Here is a 20,274-nt window from a genome sequence, read left to right as displayed (position 1 = left end):
TTTGGTGTCCGGAATATGTTGTTTCCACAGCTGCACCTAATAAAATAGACTTAGTCGGAAGCACATTATGAAGAGGCATCGTTCTTGTACGTTACTGGCAGACCAATTTTGAACGATGACCTGATCTGATCTGATCCTTGTGGAGGAACAGAAATGGTCGGAATGGGCTCCCCATAGTCTTAACGCTTATTCTGACCCTGGCTGTGGCACGTCCCATTGATTAAGTACAGTGTGGCTGACGAGGCCTCCACAGCGGCATCTTTGTTTTTCTCACACAGCATCTGCATGTTGAAGATCCCGGGGGAAGTCGACTTCCCCTACCAGGCGCGGTCGTCTCAGAACCCCGCGAGCGCAGGTTAACTTTTAAGAGTCGAACTCGAAATTAAAGTGTCAAAATTTATTCACGCACGTCATAAAACATGTAACAAATTTGATGTGGGGAGGTACGCGTAACACGCGAGGGAAAATCAGGACATACGCGAGCATAAGACTGCTGCAGGGTGATTATGCGACAAGATAATATGACAGGTTTCAGTTATCATGCGGACGATACAAAACCTAACATTATGCGCCATATAGACATTTAAAAAACCTCACAAGGCGTTTGATTAATACCATCCAAACGTCACCATTCATGATAGTTTAGCAGGCGGAGGTTAGCTGATATGTGCGCGAGCTATTTGCACTTTCCATATTGCTTGAAGTTGGTCGCCCATCAGTATGCACAGGCACAATGCCAATCCACCAAGCAGATCAATGTGCTATCATTTGTGTGCCCGCTGAACGCGACCATAGCAGTTCGAAAAAGTAGGCGCTTTGGCTGTTTATTGATCATTCGTAAATGTCTTGCGGCATAACCACACCAATCTGAACACTGTACTGAGTGGTGTGAAGCACGTGCTGCACGTGCTGTAAATATTTCGCGTCTGTTAGCCACTGATTTCGGAGTGGCGTGGACTTTCTTCCCACTTGGGCGGTACGTGTATCAGCTGGATGGGGCATGTTGTATCAGTGCTGCAGCGTATCGATGCCGACGAGGATGCCATCGACTGGCTTACTGTCAGTGACTGACTGACATTATTGTCATGACTTAATGCCATTCAGAGAGAAAGTCGACATTTATTTACAAGGCCTAGGTACCTCCATAATTAATATCAGATCAACCAGAACCGAGGTGGCAGCAGTTAAAAAGAAAACACTGACGGATCAAAAAGGGGAAAATTGCATGTCACAATCACGATGAATTACGGAAAAGCATGGACGAGCATTTTCTGTTTGTAAATCGTAACGCATTCAGCTTGCTTGCGACGCCATTTACTCAACGCAAAAATAAATCGATGCAACTTCCCCAACTATGCGATGCAATTTGTGGGTGGGGCCTGCCCAGGGTGGGGCAGATGATACCATCCAATAGGGTGTTATTCAGAATCCATTGTAAAAAACGTGCTTTCAATAACTTTTCTTCTACAGATATCGTGGTTACGGTGATGGTTATGGTATGGTTACTCCACATGCAGTGGTTATGTAGTAGTGTATTATTATGGCTGTCTTCAGACATACGAATCTTAGTCCCCATACTAATCACAACCTATACTCCAGTAGTAATGATAGGAGAGAGCCAAAAAAAAAACTGCTGCAATTTCCGCTGCTCTCCTCTACTCGAGACCGCTCTCGGTAATAGTGATTTGGCCGCGTCTCGCTGGGCCGCGTCTCGCTGTATTACCCGCACGCCTACGAGTCTGACAATACTGAGATACCGTAGTAACCAGCGAACGGTGCAACGCTTACACTGCGCGTCGGTTGCACGACTTTACCTGTTCTGGCTGCGTGGAGTGAGATCTGACATCACTGCTGAAAACGCCCCAAAATGACAAAATCCCCGGTTTGCGCTTGAGAGCGCATGACCGACTGCACCAATCGATCCACACTTCGGCCAGTACGGTAGTCAGTTCTCTCTCCCGTAAAAAACGACGCTGTGACATAGTGATACTGCGATGCGGAGTGGTCGGGAAGGGTCAGGCCTCAGCCCGAGATCTTTTTCGCAAGTGGGAAAGGCAATTTTCTCGCATTAATAGAATGGGTTGGATTATATTTCGCTCATATTCCGATGCGGCGGAAAAGTCACACAGTCCGAGCAGCCTCTTTGTGAATGCTCCCGATATCCAACAATCCAGCTTTTAAATAACTTTTTAACAGCTTTAACAGCTTTAAGTAACAACTTTTTTGTACGTAAAGACTACGCGAGGCTGCAGTCGATGGATAACTATGGATGTTACCCACGGGCGGGCGGCACGCGGCCGTTCAAGTTGAGAACTTCCTCACTACCTCACTAAACACGTGTCTTCATGCATGTAGAAATTTCACGCAATGAGCCCTCGAAGCAGCAGGTCCATAAAGATATTACATGCATAGCGCACATAGGCACAGCTTAATTGCATTGCAAGCCATTCAAGTCGCGTGAGGGTCACCCGCAAAAATGTCAAGAAAAGCCTCGAACAGGCTTATTAAAAACACAACTTACTAAATATCGTCGTTCAGAGAGCTTATTCAAGCCAATGCATAATCTGACCAAGAATTATTCTATCACGCGGTAAATCCAATTGGGTCATTCTGGATCAATATATGGGATAAGATGCTACATTTTGAACACTGAACGGCATCTATTAACATTTCACGTATAAGCATCCGTGAGAAAAGCCGGAAAATGTTTACAGAAATCCCAAATAAATCACCTCATATGATACGGGATCATCCCGCACAGTACATCACGTGCCCACGTTCATTCATGTCATTAGCCGAGCGTCATCCCACGCCTCTCACGCAACGGACGCCGCCACGGCGGCCTGCAGGACTCACTTTTCAGCATGGTGTCTATGCCAGCGCAGCCGTCCAGCACCTCTCCTCTCAGGGACCCGCGGCCCCGTCCGCTACCGCTGCACCCCCGAATTTTCTCCGGCCCAAATTGCGCCCGTGGCGGTCTGCTGGCACCTCGTCCGCCTTCCAGGGCGCCGGCGGTCGATACCAGTCGCCATGGCAACCGAGCTCGCCAGCTGAGCCCGGACCACGCGTCGGTGGCGGGTCTGGTCGGCGGGGCTGTCGGGCGGCCAGAGATCTGGGCAGCACGAGAGGGGGGGGGGGGGGGCGTGGGAGTACCGCCGGATGGGATGGGATGAGGGTATGAGGGGAGAGGGTGCTACTGACGTGGAACGGAGTTGCTGAAGTCGGGACTAGCACCGCCCGGGGTGGCAACGACAGACAAATGTCGTGTGCAGCAATGGGCAGCAGACGCAACGTAATAGTACACCTGCAATGTGCTCGCAGCCGGTATGTCACGAGGTACCCACACCGTTCACCTAGAAGCGTCGCATTGAGATCACATGAGTCAGATAATTATCAAATGAAATGAAGGACAGCCATAACACGTCACGCTTGGTCACGGTGGGGGCACAAACCGCCGATGCGACCTCGTGCAACACCCACGGCTAACCAACGCGTGTAAGGCAACGGTGGCAAAACGCCCCACTCGACAGCACATAAAGGCGGTTAGTGCGACGGTGGATGATGCCCACATTATAGTGCAGCGACGAAACTCAGCCACAAAGTACCGAACACATTTTTTCACGATTGTGGTTCGGCAAAGATCACGTTCACAGGACTAGGCTTACCGAAAGAAAGATCATTCGAGCTAAACGTATAAGGCCGCAGCAAAGCTACTATTCCTATTCACTGGGCGTATCTTCCAGTCGGCAGCTTTCTGTTCGCGCCACATTAATGCTGCAAGTGTTAGCATTGGCGTGAATGTAACGGGAGAGAGCGAGCCACTGATGTTATGGCAGTGTTCCAGTTAATAACATTAGGGCAGAAGACAAAGCACAGACGCGGCGATCTCTAAGCTGCCCGTTTTAGAAACGAGGTAACAGACTGCCCTTTGATTAGCTTCAGTCCGTTCTAAAAAAAAAGCTTGAAAACTCTTGTGGGTCCAATCCCTTAAGCAGCTGGTACCGTTCTATGTAAAAGCCGAATGACGCTGGAGGACTTAAAACAACGGAAAAGACGGCATCTACATTGTCATATCTACCACAGGGACAGATATGTTGCACTGTCCGAGAATCATCACGGACCTAGACGGGGCCCACAGACTGCAATATGATCGATCTCTGTTACCTGCACAATTTAAAATCGAACGACACATTTTGCATTCCCACGGTTTTTGAGCGGCTCATTACCCAGGCTGACATATCCAGACGCCTTTACTTCCAATATTCACGGCCTCTGCTCCGCATTTGCGCAGTGTTGAGTTTCTACATCGTACAAGACTCCGCTTGGTTCGTGATTCCAACTTCTCAGCCCTTCGAACAGAACCGTTTTCTCTTCCACTGGCAAGTACACACTTCGTCTACTGCGTAATGACCTTCCGCGAGCGATCGTACCAATGGCTCGACGCCCGTGGCCCAATTCACGGCCAACGCGCCGGAGCATCACTAGCCCCTCCTGAAAGTCAGGGAGTCAAGCCTTCTTCAATATATTTCACTCGGTTAATAGAAAGGTTTTATAAAACATAATTAGCGCGTACAAAAGCATTAACAATCCGCCGCCGGCGTTGGCGGGCGCGAGCGACGGACCGCCGCCGGGGCTGGCGGGCGCGAGCGACGGACCGCCGCCGGCACTGGCGGGCGCGAGCGACGGACCACCCCGGCGCTGGCGGGCGCGAGCGACGGACCGCCGCCGGCGCTGGCGGGCGCGAGCGATGGACCGCCGCCGGCACTGGCGGGCGCGAGCGACGGACCGCCGCCGGCGCTGGCGGGCGCGAACGACGGACCGCCGTCGCCTGCGCCGCGCCGCCAGCGCCTCGCGAGCGGCCGCGCGCCCCGGCCGCCCCCGAGACTTCACCACCGGCACGGCACGCTACGGGGCACGCCACGGGCTCGCCGTCTGGCTGACGGCCGCTCCTCTATTGCACGGCTCGGTGCGGCAGGTGCCAACAGCGTTTCCGCGCGGCCACCAGACCTTGGGAACGATGCTTATGGTTGGGCTTCGTGTGACAGCAGCGAGGACAGACCGACGGACCAGTGACCGCAACGTTTGGGTTAGGCGCCGTTTCGACCAGCGCGACCGGAGGGCAGCCCCAGAAACACAGCACGACGCGTCTACCCCCCAGCCCACTGGTAACTCCTGAGTTGGGCCGGAAGCGGCACTGCGGCCTCACAGACCCTATAACATGGCACACGAACCAACGACAGTCGATTCTAACAACGTCTTCCAACGCCGAGACAGATTATTCCTAACGATGCGCCAGGGCGAAACCCAGGCCGCACCGCGGTCGCCGCGAGTCGACGGAGGGCCCACGCTACACGTCGCGCCGTCTTAACGCGAGGGCGATACTTCAGTGTCGGTGGGGACGCGAAAACCAGTGGGCGAGATTCCGGCGGAAAACGGCAGGAGTTGTGATCAAACGCCTTCACTGAGACAAAGCAGCCAACCACACCACGCAAGGGGGAGGGGGAGAGCGCGGAGACGGAGCGCGACTAAACCACTACAACGGAAGATCTTCTGACCGCGCCGGCCACGAACCGCCGCGGAGTGCGACCTACAGGGGAGCGGCGCGCCCGCTACTTGTTCGACAGCGTATGGTTGATCTTGTTGAGGATGTTCTCGAAGCTGTCGGAGCCCATGTAGTCCATCTGGCCACGCTCCCAAGCGCCGCGACGCGCGGCCTCGTCCGCCGACGGTGGCGACATCTGCAGCCGGCCCATGCCGCTCACCAGCTCGCTCTGGCGGCGACATGAACAGACGCAGTTGTGGCCGGCGCTCACGGAGGCCCAGCCAGAAATCGGTTCTGGCCCCGGGTTTCAGGGGTCAAGTTGTGCAGGAGTTTGAGCACCATCACCAAAAGGGACGGGCCAGGCACGGTCCATTCAAGTCATACGGAAGCGGATGGCTACCTCATCACATTGAGTGCATGATGTGAATATCCGGGCTCTAGTGTACACGTTTTAGCAATAGCTACAACTATTGGTCACTTGGTAACAAGGGCTATCCACCTGCTACATAAAGTACAACACAGAAATAGACGCATGCCTTTCCACCTTTTAAATGGCAGGCACCAGCTTCCAACGGCATTACAACACTACATAAGTTTACGCAATTCTATCAGGGGTGACTTTTCACGTTTCCAGATGCGTATGAAAGCACATTTTGAGACAGCAACCCACTATTTTCGCGCATATGGCGCACTACACCAAACACCGCAACGTCTTGAGACCCAATAGCGGCTCACTGTTGAAGGACATGACAGCCGGGCGTGGCGGGAGCAGGCAGACGACCAGCGAACCCCGACAGGCGACAGGCGCAGTTCGCATCAGCGTTAATCGCCAGCGCCACCCGAAGCTGATGTACATGCGACAGACAACAGATGGCGGTAGTGCCCCGACCAGGCTGCTACTGCCTAGGCCAGCAAGCTCTGCCCTGCACCCGCAGTGTTCACCAACGGGAGCGGTCCTCTTCTCTACGCAGTGCGCACAACCGCCACCACCGGCTACGGCATCGTCCCGCCCGCACACACCACTCCCGCCCGCTACGCAGCCACTTACGGTTGCCGAGTCTACAGGCTTGCCGTCTTCCGAGCCGACACTGACCTTGAATGTAAGGACGGGCGTGTTAGCGGTTAGACGGCTACACGACAGACGCACGCCACCGTTAGTAAGCCGGGCCCGGGTGCGGTTACTGCACGGTCCGCCGCGCACTCCCGGCAAACTACCGCACGCGGCCGGGCCCTCCCCTGTGACTGACGCCCAACTCCAACGGCCGACTGTGACCGCCAGCCTCCCCGAGCGGTGCGTGCAGCCCTCGGCCCCCGACGCGGACGCCAGTAGGCGGGACAGCGCGGCCAGAGGTCACACGCCAGTGCCGGCGTGCGGTGTGGACGGGTGCGGGCCGGAGGCGCTAACATCGCTTGCGGCTACTGTAGGGAGCAGGGTACACTGTCAGCCTCGCACAGCGTCAGCGCTAGAGGTGACCGGCTCCTCCCTCACCAGCAGGCACACTGCCGGCGCATCCGCAAGCCACGCCAGCGGCCGCCAGACAGACAAGGCCGTTCAGCTGGCGGGAGTGGGCGACAGCAGCGACAGCGGGCACCGCCCCGGTGCGACCCGACCACAGCGCGGGTTAAGACCGCGTCGCCGCGCGGAGGCGCAGAGGATGGCGGTGGCGGTGGCGGTGGCGGAGGGCGTGACGGGGCGGCAGGGCGCGGCGGGTGCGAGCGTGTGTGCGTTGCCACATCCACAAAGGACGACGCCTCTACCCGAGCCCGGTCCAGCGCGGTCCCCAGTCCAAGCGGGCGTTCGGCCATGCTCCCCGACGGGTGGGGGGTGGGGGCGGGTGAGCGGGAGACTCACGTGGGCCCAGTGTGCGGGCTGGTGCGGCTGCGGCGGCCCGGCGGCGGCGGCCGGAGCCCGCTCCAGGCTGGCCGAGATGCGGCGCCACACATTGTCAAACCGGTCGGCGCCCGTGTAGTCCATGCGGCCTTCCTCCCAGCGGCGCCGGCTCGAGGCCGACAGCTCGGCGGCCGCCTGCGCCACGTCCACGGCGGCGGGGGGCTTGCGGGCCTCCGGGGTCTCCGCAGCATCGGGGCTCGCCTGGTCTCCGGCAGGCGCGGGGCCTCCCTGGTTCCCGGGATTCCCCGGATTCGCGGTGGGCTCGGGACTACCCGGAATCGCCGAGGGACTGGGGCTGGAGTGCGGCGCGGAACCCGGCGAGGACAGGTGCGCGAACGAGGAGCCGTCCTCTGAGAACGGGCTGAGCACGTGCACAAAGGAGGAGGCGGCGGAGCTGGCAGTGGGCGTGGGTGTGATGAACAGCGGCTCCGACGAGTCGCCGGCGCCATCCGGACCCTCGCCCCCCGCCCCCGAACTCGTACGCGTCCCCGCCCCGACCCAAGCTCACACGGTCCGCGCCCTCACTGGCCGACGCTGGCGGCGACGCCTCAGGCCAGGCCGGCGCATGCGCAGAGTGTACCTGAGGAGAGCGCTGCGCCGACGTCCGCTGGGAGCGCGCAGCGGGGAGGAGAGAGAGAAAGACAGTAAGTGGTCACAGTACGGCCCCCGATCGTCCGCCAACGCAGCTGACGGGGAACGATGAAGAGAGGCCGGCAGCTTGCCACAGGCGTCCGAAGTCAGGGGGCCCAAATGTGTCCCTCCTTTCCCCCAGGAGTCCCGCTGAGTCGGGGTGTAACGTGTGCCGGTGATATTTCCCGAGAGAACGGACCAAAATCAGGGTGTTCGGTTTGTGGCGGCCACGAGCGGAGCATGTAACGGGAGAACTGCTGACCAATACCTGCCCAGGCGGACACTCAGCCAATCGGCCGTCGGTGATGCGGTCTGACTAGGTGCAGCACTATATCGTCTATGTTCCAGTCAGGTATTGGTCAGTCAGGCGTCACGTGATTAGTGCGGAAACAAAACAAAATCAAAACCAAACCATCTCAGCATACAGGAGATTTCATACCGTAAAATGCACTGCAATAACCAACACGCGATACACTGCAATGCAATTGTTATTCCACCAGTAACAAGCAAAGCCACCCAAAAACAACTCACCATAAATAGTCGAGGAACGGTAGTTTTTGGACTGTTTCGGACACCTATCTGCCCTATTGCCATTACTGCCATCCTGGCACAGTGATTGGCTGGTGGATATACCATAAAGCGGTGCTCTGCCACGACTGAGCTTCGCTCCGTGAAATCAAGAGCCTCATGGAAGCGTTCACAACAATAAAACCGCACGCAAATTAGCTTGCCCACAGGGAACTAAAACACCTACCAAACCAATTTCAGAGTAGCATCCGCCCGATATATCCATACTAAGCTCCGGCCCCACAATATTCCAGCCCGGGCCCATCCCCGAACCCATCGCCTTCCAGTCGCACGTGAGGTGGGCGCCGGCCGCCGGCGCCGCGGCCGCACTCACCACGAACTGCGGCGCGGCGGGTCGCACGTGACCGTGGTACACGTCCCACCAGGCGCAGTGGAAGCGGCCAGTCGGCGAGCCGGGGTCGGCGTGCTCTGGCGACGTCCACGGTTTGTGCGCGCCCAGGAAGTGCACGATCTTGACGTCGCGGCCGAACCTGCGCGGGCCGACGACAGTCACGGCGACAGGCCACGGGGAGTCAGTCGGGTCACGGCGCCGGCAGGTCCCAGGCACGAGACGCACGGCGACAGACCACGGGGAGCGAGTCAGGTCACGGGGGCTGGCAGGTCCCAGGTCACGAGACGCACGGCGACAGGCCACGGGGAGCGAGTCAGGTCACGGGGGCTGGCAGGTCCCAGGTCACGAGACGCACGGCGACAGGTCACGGGGAGCGAGTCAGGTCACGGGGGCTGGCAGGTCCCAGGTCACGAGACGCACGGCGACAGGCCACGGGAACGCTTCGCGCCAGGCCACAGCAGGACAACCCACGACACATTTCTCCCGCACCACCAACACGCAGAAGCGACGCCAATGACAACCCAATTCACACGCGTTGATCGATAATAACAAAGGGCCATCTCGCAGGCTAGCGTGGCCCAGTGGTAGCGGCGCCGGTGGCCTCCTGGCTGTGGACGGCGGGCGGTGCGCCTGTCGCATCCTGACCTCCGGAAGGCGGGCAGGTAGGTGTAGGCGGCGCTGGCCGTCATGTTGTACAGGAACGGCAAGTGGCGGCCGATGTCACGAGTTGACCAGTCGGAGAAGTACGTGTTGAGCAGACCCTGATCGCCGCCTGCCGATGCCAGACGAAAACGGTAGTCGTCCGCGTCTCAGGGCCATTGAATGGCCTGTGAGGCTCGAGACGGCGTGACACACGCACACGGCTCTGCGAAACCGCTACTGACTCAGAGGTGTGATACGCGAAAACTGCACACAAGGCGCTCGACGCGATGAATTTCAAACGTCGTACATCTGAGCTTGAAACGTGCGTTCGTCAAACAAAGATATAGACTACCGTGGGAATTGATGTTTGCATCAACTAAACGTGCGTATTTACAACAGACAAATACGTGCACCTGATCTTAAGCGAGCACGCGGCAAGATTAAGTTATTGACGCCAGCAAAGCAAGATTCCTTTCCAAAGAAAACACGGCATTGTCCGCCACGCCAGCTCCCAGACAATCCCAGGCGACGAGCGCACCAACCGTCGAAGCTGCCCGTTTCGGCGGCGAGTCTGACGAGCGCGTTGAACGTGTCGTCGCTGGGGGTGAAGACGAAGACGCCCGAGTTGAAGCAGTCGGGCCAGCCGATGTCGGGCGCCGCCGACAGCTCCTCGCGCTCAAACAGCTCGTCACAGTTGGTCATCACCTGCGACCCGGGGTCAGGAAACAGTGATGGGCACGTGGAGGGCGGGGTCCAGTGAATCGGCTCACGTGGGGCTCCGGGCTCACTTGAGAGGACGCGCCCGGCCACACTTCTCTGTTCAATTGGTGACGCATTGATGTGAAGCAAACCTCAAGCTCGTGACCGCGTTTGGCCGCCAAGGGTGGCTGGGATGACCAAATCCCATTTACATTTTCAACAGAACTGATCCAACGCGCAGCAGTCCGGCGCTCTGGAGCATCATGACGCGAGGTGTTCACATGTCAGCAGGGGGCGGCCCTCCAATGTAGACGTGACCGACTCATCGGCTGTCGCGCACGACACGGTGTTCGTGGGAATGTGAGAGGGCTTACAGCCAGCAGTGAATAAGGTAAGCGCACGACTATGATACGCGTTAATTATATCCTGTCTGCAGGCAACCGGCAAGTCAGCTCACTGAGCAGGCACGACGGACATGAAGTCCCCAATGTACAAAGCAAGCATTAGAAATTAGCCAGTTGGGCCAAGGGATAAAGCCTTCGCCAACCTCAATGACATGGGCGTTACAGATCACCATCTAAGTTGGAGGGAATCACGGGACATGTCCCCCCCCCCCCCCCCCTCCTGCCCTATGCCCATCACCACCCCAGCGACGCCGTTTCCCCGCGGCAGCAAGAAATCGTCGCGAGCTCCGTACTCTCGCTAGGGCGGGCCACCCTCGGACAACGGCACGTGCCAGGGACTGGTGCCGACCCGGCACGTGCCCGGTGACCTTCGGCAGCGACCCTTTCCTGGGGGCGCCGCGGCCCGCCTGACGCGCGGCCGTCGGTCCACCCGGGTCAGCCGGCGCGCCGATGACGGGCGCGGACGTGACTGATGGGACGGCGGCCAGACAGACTCCGTGTGGCTTCGCGATCCACGTCGGGTGACGCGGAGTGACGCGGCGGGCGACCCGTCGCTGGTCCGTGAGTCAGCCAGCCATCGCCAGCCGTCGGATCATGGCGCTCCGCACCCTCTGATCACAGTCCGGACACCCCGAGGGACACGACTCCTCACGAAGTAATCAAACTTCCGACCGAGTTGCGCCCAGTTCCGCACCAGCCGGAGAGGGTCTCGAAGTCAGCCGGCTCGCCATCACGACAGCAGGGTTTGGTGACGGGAAGCGCAGACCGGCACGGGTCGTACCGGTGACCTAACCCGATCGGCGATGATACGGGCCGCTGGCAGAAGGCGGCCCGCGCCGCAGCCGAGCCGCGCCCTGCCAAACGGCCGGCTGGCACGCGGCCAGCGGCGCGTCAGCCGCCCCCGATCCAGGAGAAATCGAACCGTCCGCTCACCACCCCGGGACTTTTGCCGCAGGCGGTGAGTGCTAGCCTTTACGCGCGCCCTGTGGACGAAGGCTGGCACAGGCACGTTATATAATGAGAAAGAAACTAGGGCTGATGTATGGCCCGTTTGTAGTATTTTTAGAGACGTGGCTGCATACTTTTAGCATCCAACTCACCCTAACATGCATGCAACCAAATACCTGAGATCTGACAGTGCCCGCAAGTTCCGGCCATTCCATGTAACACATTTGCAGTGGCATCGTAGATGGAACAACGACATGACAAGCATTCTTCCACTTCCCATGTCTACTGACGCCCGGCTAGGAGCCTAGCCTCGAGCACATAACATTGCCTCATGACGAATTACCTCAAACGCCCGGGCGAAGGACGCGTGTGTTTACGTTTCAAGTGTCAATGACAGGTTTATTCACACAACGACCCACATTGATCATGAGCGACACGTGGCATGGCATTGCCAGCCACATTCCGAGTACATTGCACCAACGAACGACGACCAGCGAATGCTATACACACAAGCGGCCGTGCGCCATCATACTCTGTCGTTCACACCGTGTGACATAAGTCGCCGCGTGCGTTCGCTGCGGACGGTCAGGGGGAGGGGGGAGGGGGATAGGCGCCCTGTCGACGCCGTCCTGCCGAGTTCAACAGCGGCGTTCGATCAGGGGGGGGGGGGGGGGAGGGGCTGACGAGGGCTGCACGCGGCGCGCGGTGAGCTCGAGCTTCCGACACGGCCGCGATATCACCGGGCAGATGTCGGCTCCACTGTCGGATCGGCGCACCTGACCAGAGGCCGACAGCAGCACAAGCGGGTGGCGGCCCGTTCCTCGGCCTGGCCGGCTGACCGGCCGGCGCCCCGAGCGTCCAGTACCAGGCACGCGGCGCCGTGTATGGCGGCACAGCCCCCGGCTCGGCCAATCGGGCCATTGTTTGGAGCGGGCTGGCTGGCGCCCGTCGGGGAAGGAGCTGGGTCTAGTCAACCCGGCCGGCCGAGATAGGACAATCACAGACTGCGCCCGCCCCTGCCAAACTGCTGCGTAATTTCTCAGGCCGGGTAACGCCTCAAGAAATCGTGCGCCATTTCCTGGGTTTGGCTGTCGTTCGCGGGGCCGGGAAACACGCTCACCGTGGAGCCTTGTTCGTCCGGTTAGCATTTTAGGGCTTGGGTACTTTGTTTAGCGTCGGACCGTACTTAAACTGGAGCAACGGTTATGCAGCAAGCCCTGTTAACCGAAATGCACAACAGAACTTCCTTTCTTATCAATGTCTGTTGACGTAATGTACCACGTAATGTAAATGGATGAGGGGAAAGCACGTCCATTTTTTGTCCGCGCCGCGCTCAAGCACCAAATAAGATCCGTCGGGCAAAAGCGGGCCGAATACGGTCGTCCTTCCACGTTCAGAAACCCCGAAGCGTCGCTAGACGGGCCCAAACCGGTTTAGCTGGTCCCTGCGATCAGATGCGCCACCACCAGCATGCCTTCAGTTCATATTTTTCATGTTTGTACCAAAGAGGACTGTTACACCAGACAGAGTTCAGATGTCCCAGCACGCCGCTGATATAAATGCGTCGAAGTGGTGCAGCATGAACACGAAACGCGCGCTGGGTTTACAGCATTGCATCGGCGGTTCCGTCCAGTCATAGTGGTGGGAAGGACGGCGTGTAAGTCGCTCCACCTATCTCTACGGCGTGTACGTCGCTCCACCACTCCCACAAGACAGTACCCCAGGCCTCCCGGTCCGCACGGCGGTGGAGTCGAGCGCCGCGTCTGACGTGCCCCATCGCTTCCGCTCCGCGTGGCCTCGCTCCGGCCGGCCCTGGACGTCTAGACAGACGCCAGGCCTGAGGCTGGCCCCAGCGGACGGAGAGGGCGGAGGGAGGGGGGGGGGGGGGGGGTGGAGGACCCAGCGTCTCCGCCAGCAGACCTTCAGGGCAGGACACTGCGGCCGCACGCCGCGTCGCTAGTGACTGTTCGTAACACGTGGTATCTTACGGTTCAAAGGACACATTTCATAAAATCAGGACCAATAAGCGGTAGCAACTACAACAAGGTAGCGCATACGCTTTAGATGGTTCAAAGGCAGTGACCAGACCACAAGGTCACTTGTGGCACCCGGCAGCCAACAGAGCCACTATCAAACCACCACAAAAACAGCTCAAGGACGAACGTTCTGCAAGGTTCGAATACCCAGCGCGCCTGTCCGCCCCAGTGTTTGTTATCGGGTGCGATCGACGCGGCAGAGTCCCACCCGGCACGTGTTATAAATATCCAGGTCTGTTGTGGCCCGGTTGGCCGTTCTGCCATCGCCCTGGCACCGAGTCAAGGTCACGCGACCGACTCAGTTGATCAACCACTGCCAGAGTACGTGCCCGGTCCCGAATAGCCCGCCTCAGGGTTATGACGCCAGTCATTCAGTCAAATGGGCGAAGCGAGCGCCAATGAAGAAGCCCACTCGACTGGATGCGTGTCGGCACCGTCCTTGGCAGTGAGAGGTACAAAACTAACTTCATTTTGATTATTTGGTTAACCGGTTTTCTGGGACATCGTACTGTAGTGTCCCAGATACCGCGTCCAGTAATAAGATACCTCTGGTAACCAGACACTTCTACAGCCTACGGTGCCTTTACTTATTTACACACCATCGGGTAACGACTGTTCATTGGGTCCCTGCTTATCGAGCTTCCTTTCTGTTCTGTTCTGTTCTTTCTGTTCCTTCGATTCCTGTTCTTTTTTTTTGTTTTTTTGTTTTTTTTTTGTTTCTGTTCCTTCGATTTCAGGGCTACTGGTCCTGCAGTAAACGGTATCTGGCACTGTGCGGCTCCAGGCCCGTCAAAGATCGCGGATCGCACCTCTTTAAACCATCCGCACACTACTGTGTATATTGTGTGGTTTGTGTGCCTTTTGGCACTTCGCGCCCAAAGAACAAGAACGGTTCAAGGGCACAGGACAAGCAGCAGGCAATTTGCATTAAATCAAACTACAATTCCTCATTCGTGTCCCGTTTCGTACGCACCTTAAGTCGAAAGCACAAAAGCTGGCCAACCTTGAAACAATAAGCCGACCGGTGTGGGAAAGGCGCATATGCTGACTAAGACTCCGGGCTCCTCCAGCGAAGTTTCTCTTGCCACAGCTGGCGGGCCGCTCGCGATGACAACGATCACGTGTTTCCGCCGGCGGAGCGGCCGCGCCAGCTGTGGGGACAGGGTTGACGGGGCGGGGTGACCCGCCACCAGAGCGCCACGGCGGAGCGCAGTTGAACAGACGGGCCCAGCAGCACGGGTGGGGGGCGTCGACGCCGGGTAACAGCCGAGGTAACAGAGTACCGACGCGACGCCCGATTAGCAGCACGGGAGAGTGGCGCGGCTCGGCAGCCGCCAGAGCACCAGGCATGGAGCGCGGTGAGAGCATCGCTATTCCAATGGGTAACGCGTGCCTACACGCCGATCTGTTCATGACGGGTCAACGGCGGAGCACCCATTTCACAGCCGAAAAGCCCGCTACTGTTTCCAGCAAGGCTATTATTCATAAGTTCCGGGAGCCGCTCACCTAATTCAAAACATGCAGCGATGACGAACTGCAGGCGAAGGGCAACAAAAAAGTCTGGTATTTAGATGACAAAGGATACCAGCCCGCATTCGTTGAGCTAATTCCACCGGCGCAGACTCGACACGGCCTTGGGCAAGCTGTGAGCTGGCGATGTTTAAGATTGGGACGAGTGTGAAGTGGTCTCTCCACCGAGTCATACCGTGAGCTTACCACGGGCGTGGCACGTCACGACATACATGTCAGTGACCTCCAGTACGCGCAAATACATGGGTCCCCTCGCCTGTAATTCTCCAAGGGACACGCCGCGGTAGACCCGGCCGCCCTCCACCCACCGCACGAGCGGCCACAGACGTCGCCCCACTCATGCATTCGTTGCTCACACACCAGCGATTGTACACCGGTGGAGAGGTTCACCAAATCCACCACTTCGTCAAATTTAGAAAGTACCCGGATGAAAGCTGGGACCGGACTCAAGCCACGTTTACTTTGGATTCGTAAGTGACTGATACGAACAGGACCTGAAAACGCAGTTCATAGTCCATATGTCCACTCCACGCAACTAAAAAGGGCGCAAGCTGCAGTTTCTCTTCACAGCATTGGCTGCCGGCGACACACCGTTCCCGGCTAGGACTGCTGCCACACCCGACCGGCACTCACCAGACAGTCGGCATCGAGGAAGACGCACTTGCTGAACTGGCGCAGAGTCCAGCAGTGAAGCTTGGTGAGCGTGACACCCAGCTCGGGCCGCGCCATCAGCGCCAGGTGCGCCGCGTCCCCCGAGTCCATCACGTCCACCGCGATGACGGAGTCGAACGGGCCGGCCAGCTGCGCCCTGGCGCGGCGCGGCGGCGGAACGGGTCAGGCGGGGTCAGATAAGAGCCAGGATGGACGACCAACGGAGGAGGTTGCCGAAGAGTGGGAGACGTTTGGGGCACGTAACACATACAGGCGCATGCATTGGAACCTAAAATGGATATCAACACCATCTCAAAGTTTATGTGACAGTTTAATTGGAAATTGTCAGCCGTTGCTAAAGGTATTGGGCCAACCGACAAGACGAAAGTTCCGAGTCAAATGTGTGGGGATTTGCGACATCTCTTCCCAAATATCATCATTTGTGCTATTGTCACGCGTTGGGCCTTCAGAAGGTCCAGTGTTAGGCGCTTGAAGGGGGCTGATTTGAAGTTTAGAAAACGGTCAAGAATTATAATTTTCGACTCCCAAAAAACTCAGCAACACACTTCTAGCAGACCTCATCAGTTAAGATATGACACCCAACGAATACGCGCACATCAACGATATTTATCCAGTTTCAGGTGCATTGGCCATCGCGTCTTTGGCATTTCAAAGCAATGGGAGCATTCTATGGTCGCCATTGTCTTCGCCTTATTACGAGGAGCGCACTCTATTTCACCTTTAAACACCGGCAGACGTATGGCAATCTTCTGTTTCCACACCCATCTGCGGTGCGTGATGGGCGGGACATGTTTACACGCGGTAAGCTGTTCAGAGGCTTCCTTGAGCCTCTCAAAAGGCTAGCGCATGTACGACGGATGGCACGGATCCTGTTTTGCCGTCCACGAAAACAGACTACCGACATCACAGTCAAGTGCAAAAAGCACGCCAGACGTGGAAACGATTAACAGTGATGAGTCAAGGCCCATTAATTCATCCACCTTGTTTTGAGACCGCTTCAACCACAGAGTATGTATGTACAAACTCCGCTGCAATTGCGGGCACTTCTACAACAATCGTCGAAATTACAGCCTTTTCCCATTATATGGCAACAACAGCCAGTTCCCTCACAAAATGGTCTGATAAGTCATGTTTGGACAACCTGTGTTACAATGTTGGTCAGCCTCTCGTGACCCCCTGTGCAGGATGCCGAGTTGGCACCCGTCACGCCGGACTAGGCCAGGGTCAACAGCGCGAGACCCAGAACAAACGCCCCCGCCTGTGCCACCCGAAAACTAAACAAATCCCCTACATATTGCTCTCAACAGACACACGGCTCCAAGGATTTGTACAGTCCTCACCTCATCTGCTGTGAGACACCCGGTGTGACCATGATGACCACCTGGTGGGCCGTGCCAGGCCTGCCGCAGCGAGTGGGCCAGCACGAGCGCACCCAGCGCGTACGCGTCCGTCGTTGCCAGCGTCACCCAGGCCATGGGCTTCACTGGTCAGAACAAGACAAGGCATCAGGCAGTGGCCAGGCAAATTTCAATCTTAGAATGAATGAAGTGGAAGCAGTATTCAGTCACTAGTTAATGCTTTGTTGGTGCTAATCTGTTGCCCTTTAACCCTGAACTCAGACATCTAACCTGCCCATGCCCAGCCTATTAGTCAGGCCTGAGGTTGACTAATGGGCTGAAACTGGGCTGACCACCACTCTGTTTGATGTTGATTTACCAATTTTGTGCAGAATAAGGGGCAACAGGCAGTGAATCCAAGCTGGGGAGGGTGACAGGTGTAATAACACAAAACATATTGACCTCCCTGCTACTGAAATGGCCAAATCTAAAACACTGACATCTACACAGCAAATAATCATCCAAATGACAAAATGATATTTGCAATGAAAGACAAGAAATCATTGCTCATGGCTATACCCTAATCATTGCTTATCATTATATCCTGGTGCACACTCACTCATCTCAACTTCTTGGGAGGTAAAAGGAACATAATTACCTTGGCTAGCCATCCTGGTACTGTCAGTTATCTTCTTCCCTCAATGGCTGGATCACTGCAAAGAGGACAAGCCATTATCATGCATCCAGATGCAATCTGGACAGTGAGATTACTGCATTGGAACTTACAACTTCATGTTTGAATCAAATTTAAATCTGACAGGTGATAGGCAAAGGCTTGTTTTGCAGACAAGGATGGACCTAGAGTGACAGTTGAAAGGAGAGGGGTATGCTGCCTGGGGGGGGGGGGGGGCAAAATCGGGGGATCACTTCATAAGCATCGCTTTATTACTTTAACTATTGGTATATGAGGCACCCAGACATATCAACACTGGTGTCATGTTTGTTTTGTACCAAATCAGGTCCTGTCTTGTTTTTAGTGAAATGGTGCAATTGTAGTACCTAGTGTAATTGTTGGCCAACTCCTGCCTATGCTAGGCCAGGCTGCAAACATTTGACAAGTTGTTCACACAATAATGCCTAGATTGGGATACAGAACTATGAACTGCCATATGCGGCAGCTTTTAAAAGCACAGAGTGGCCCAAATGACAGGCAACTCTCTTTTCCCACCAGTGGCAAGTGTATTTGTCTCACAGTTGTAGCTGTGGTGGTTAAAGTGCCTATTTGGGGGACAGCTGAATGGTACAACATGATCAGCAAAATAGCAGCCATCAGTGATCTCACACTAGGCTAAGATGTCCTTCTGTGGACTACACCCAATTCTAAGCAATTCACAAAAAGGCAGCTTGGTGTGGGAAGTTATTCCCCACAAGACTGGAACATGACAAACATACACTGATATTTCAGCATGGAGCAGCATTTGTTTTCAGCACATGTATGCTTGTTTCAATAATAGGATGCAAAGTCACAGGGTGTACAATTTAGCACACCACAATTAAACATTGCTTAAAATTTGAAATCATTTGTCTGGCTTCCTATAGGCCAGTTAAGAAACATAAAGTAAAATGATACCAGACTAAAGAAGAGTGAACACTGCATCTCTTCAGCCTGGAGAACTTATTGATCTCTGTTAGAAGGCAATGTAGCCTTCAGTTTGCAAGGTCATTACCATCAGACTACACCCAAATCCAAATGGCATGGCTAACATAATGTTAATGTTATTTTCACCAGGAAGTCAAATTTAGTCTGCCAAAACAGCATCCAACACAGATGAAAGTACAGTGGCAAAGCATATAGCGGCATGCATCAAGTGACACCACCTACATGTGAAGATCACCCATGCTTGGCATGCCAAGCATTTCCAGGGCAATTTGTTTTGGCAGCTACTCAAAATAAGCTATTACCAACATGCTTAAGGACCAGTCACAGTGCCATACATCAGTAAGGTGATAGGTACTTATGAAGCATGCATTTGTTTCATCTGCAAGCAGCACCATCTAACGGAGGGCAACGCAAGCTCCAATTTGCGGGGTCACCGCGATCAGACTATTTCCAAACCCAAGAAAATGTTTGCAAAACATTCCAAGTTCATTACCAGTGCTGTCACGCACTGTCGGTAGCCCACCGGCCACCACCCACCTACCGCAAAACCGATCCCCAGGTCAAGTCGAAAATCCGATCGTCTTCAAAAGGTAATCACTGAGTCGCAATCAACGCAACACGTGCGGCACGATCGCAGCCCACGCAACGACGACCAACCCACAACGGCGGCGGGCGGCAAGAGACGGACCTCGCAGATGTTCAAGGCATCAACAATTCATCGTAATGCGTATTGGAGGAGAGGTGAAATGTGTCAGCTGATTGAAGTCAGTGACGCACACCACTTTTTATCAAAGGGAGCATGTGAGCAGAATCGACACGTAATGTTGATCCTTCGCCATTCTGCACTAATGGTAAGCGCTTTCGCTAAGCACGGGAAGGACATGTAATCAACGTGGCGCCACGTGTCGGCTTCTGCGCGTTGCCGTCCGACATAATCGAACGCACCCATTACCCTCCATTGTGGAGCAGGAAAAGGTGTCAAGAAAAGATGGCATGCAGTGTTGCGCGAAACCAAGCGCTTTACATATTCAATTACACACCAGCCTCCTTTCTCCTTTCAAATTGCATGCCTTGAACTTGCTTGTTAGTTGGCGCATCCCAAGTTACTTCCATGCGATGTCATAGACGAAAAATAATTTTCTGAAATGTGTGCATATGTAAGGTGTCAGAGAACACTTATGTGCTAGCCAGTGAATTTTTTTTTAGTTTGGCGAGAACCGCTTCGAGGCACTCGCGTTCCCCTCCTCCTGTCCCAGGCGCCCCGTGCGAGGGACGCAGGCCGCGAGGGTCAGGAGAGGGGGTAGTAACAAAGAGAAGACTCGGAGAGCTGCCGGCGCGAGGACGGACACGCCGGCGGAACGGAC

At 55.9% G+C, this 20,274-nt stretch overlaps 2 protein-coding genes across 2 annotated transcripts in view; both read right to left on the bottom strand.

Annotated features, from left to right (window-relative positions):
* LOC119097311 (uncharacterized) overlaps positions 1 to 2,996 on the bottom strand; it is a 30,056-nt gene extending 27,060 nt beyond the window's left edge. The window contains exon 1 of the mRNA XM_037220357.1: positions 2,857 to 2,996. The gene's annotated coding sequence lies outside the window, so the exon portion shown is untranslated. The remainder of the gene's footprint in view (positions 1 to 2,856) is intronic.
* A 1,849-nt stretch (positions 2,997 to 4,845) lies between these two features.
* LOC119096432 (glycogenin-1-like) lies at positions 4,846 to 19,584 on the bottom strand. Its single transcript, XM_037219340.1, is given in 10 exon segments — positions 4,846 to 5,771; positions 6,591 to 6,635; positions 8,965 to 9,121; positions 9,628 to 9,754; positions 10,167 to 10,329; positions 15,875 to 16,049; positions 17,254 to 17,309; positions 17,311 to 17,396; positions 17,909 to 17,963; positions 19,452 to 19,584. Coding segments are annotated over 9 exon segments (984 nt in total). The 5' UTR covers positions 17,922 to 17,963; positions 19,452 to 19,584; the 3' UTR covers positions 4,846 to 5,609.
* Positions 19,585 to 20,274: the final 690 nt, after the last annotated feature.

This window comes from Pollicipes pollicipes, unplaced genomic scaffold (genome assembly GCF_011947565.3).
Source record: "Pollicipes pollicipes isolate AB1234 unplaced genomic scaffold, Ppol_2.1 Scaffold_4295;HRSCAF=5057_pilon_pilon_pilon, whole genome shotgun sequence".
Classification (NCBI taxonomy): domain Eukaryota; kingdom Metazoa; phylum Arthropoda; class Thecostraca; order Pollicipedomorpha; family Pollicipedidae; genus Pollicipes; species Pollicipes pollicipes.
The sequence above is the reverse complement of the archived record's forward strand: the minus strand, read 5'-3'. Positions and strand labels throughout refer to the sequence as shown.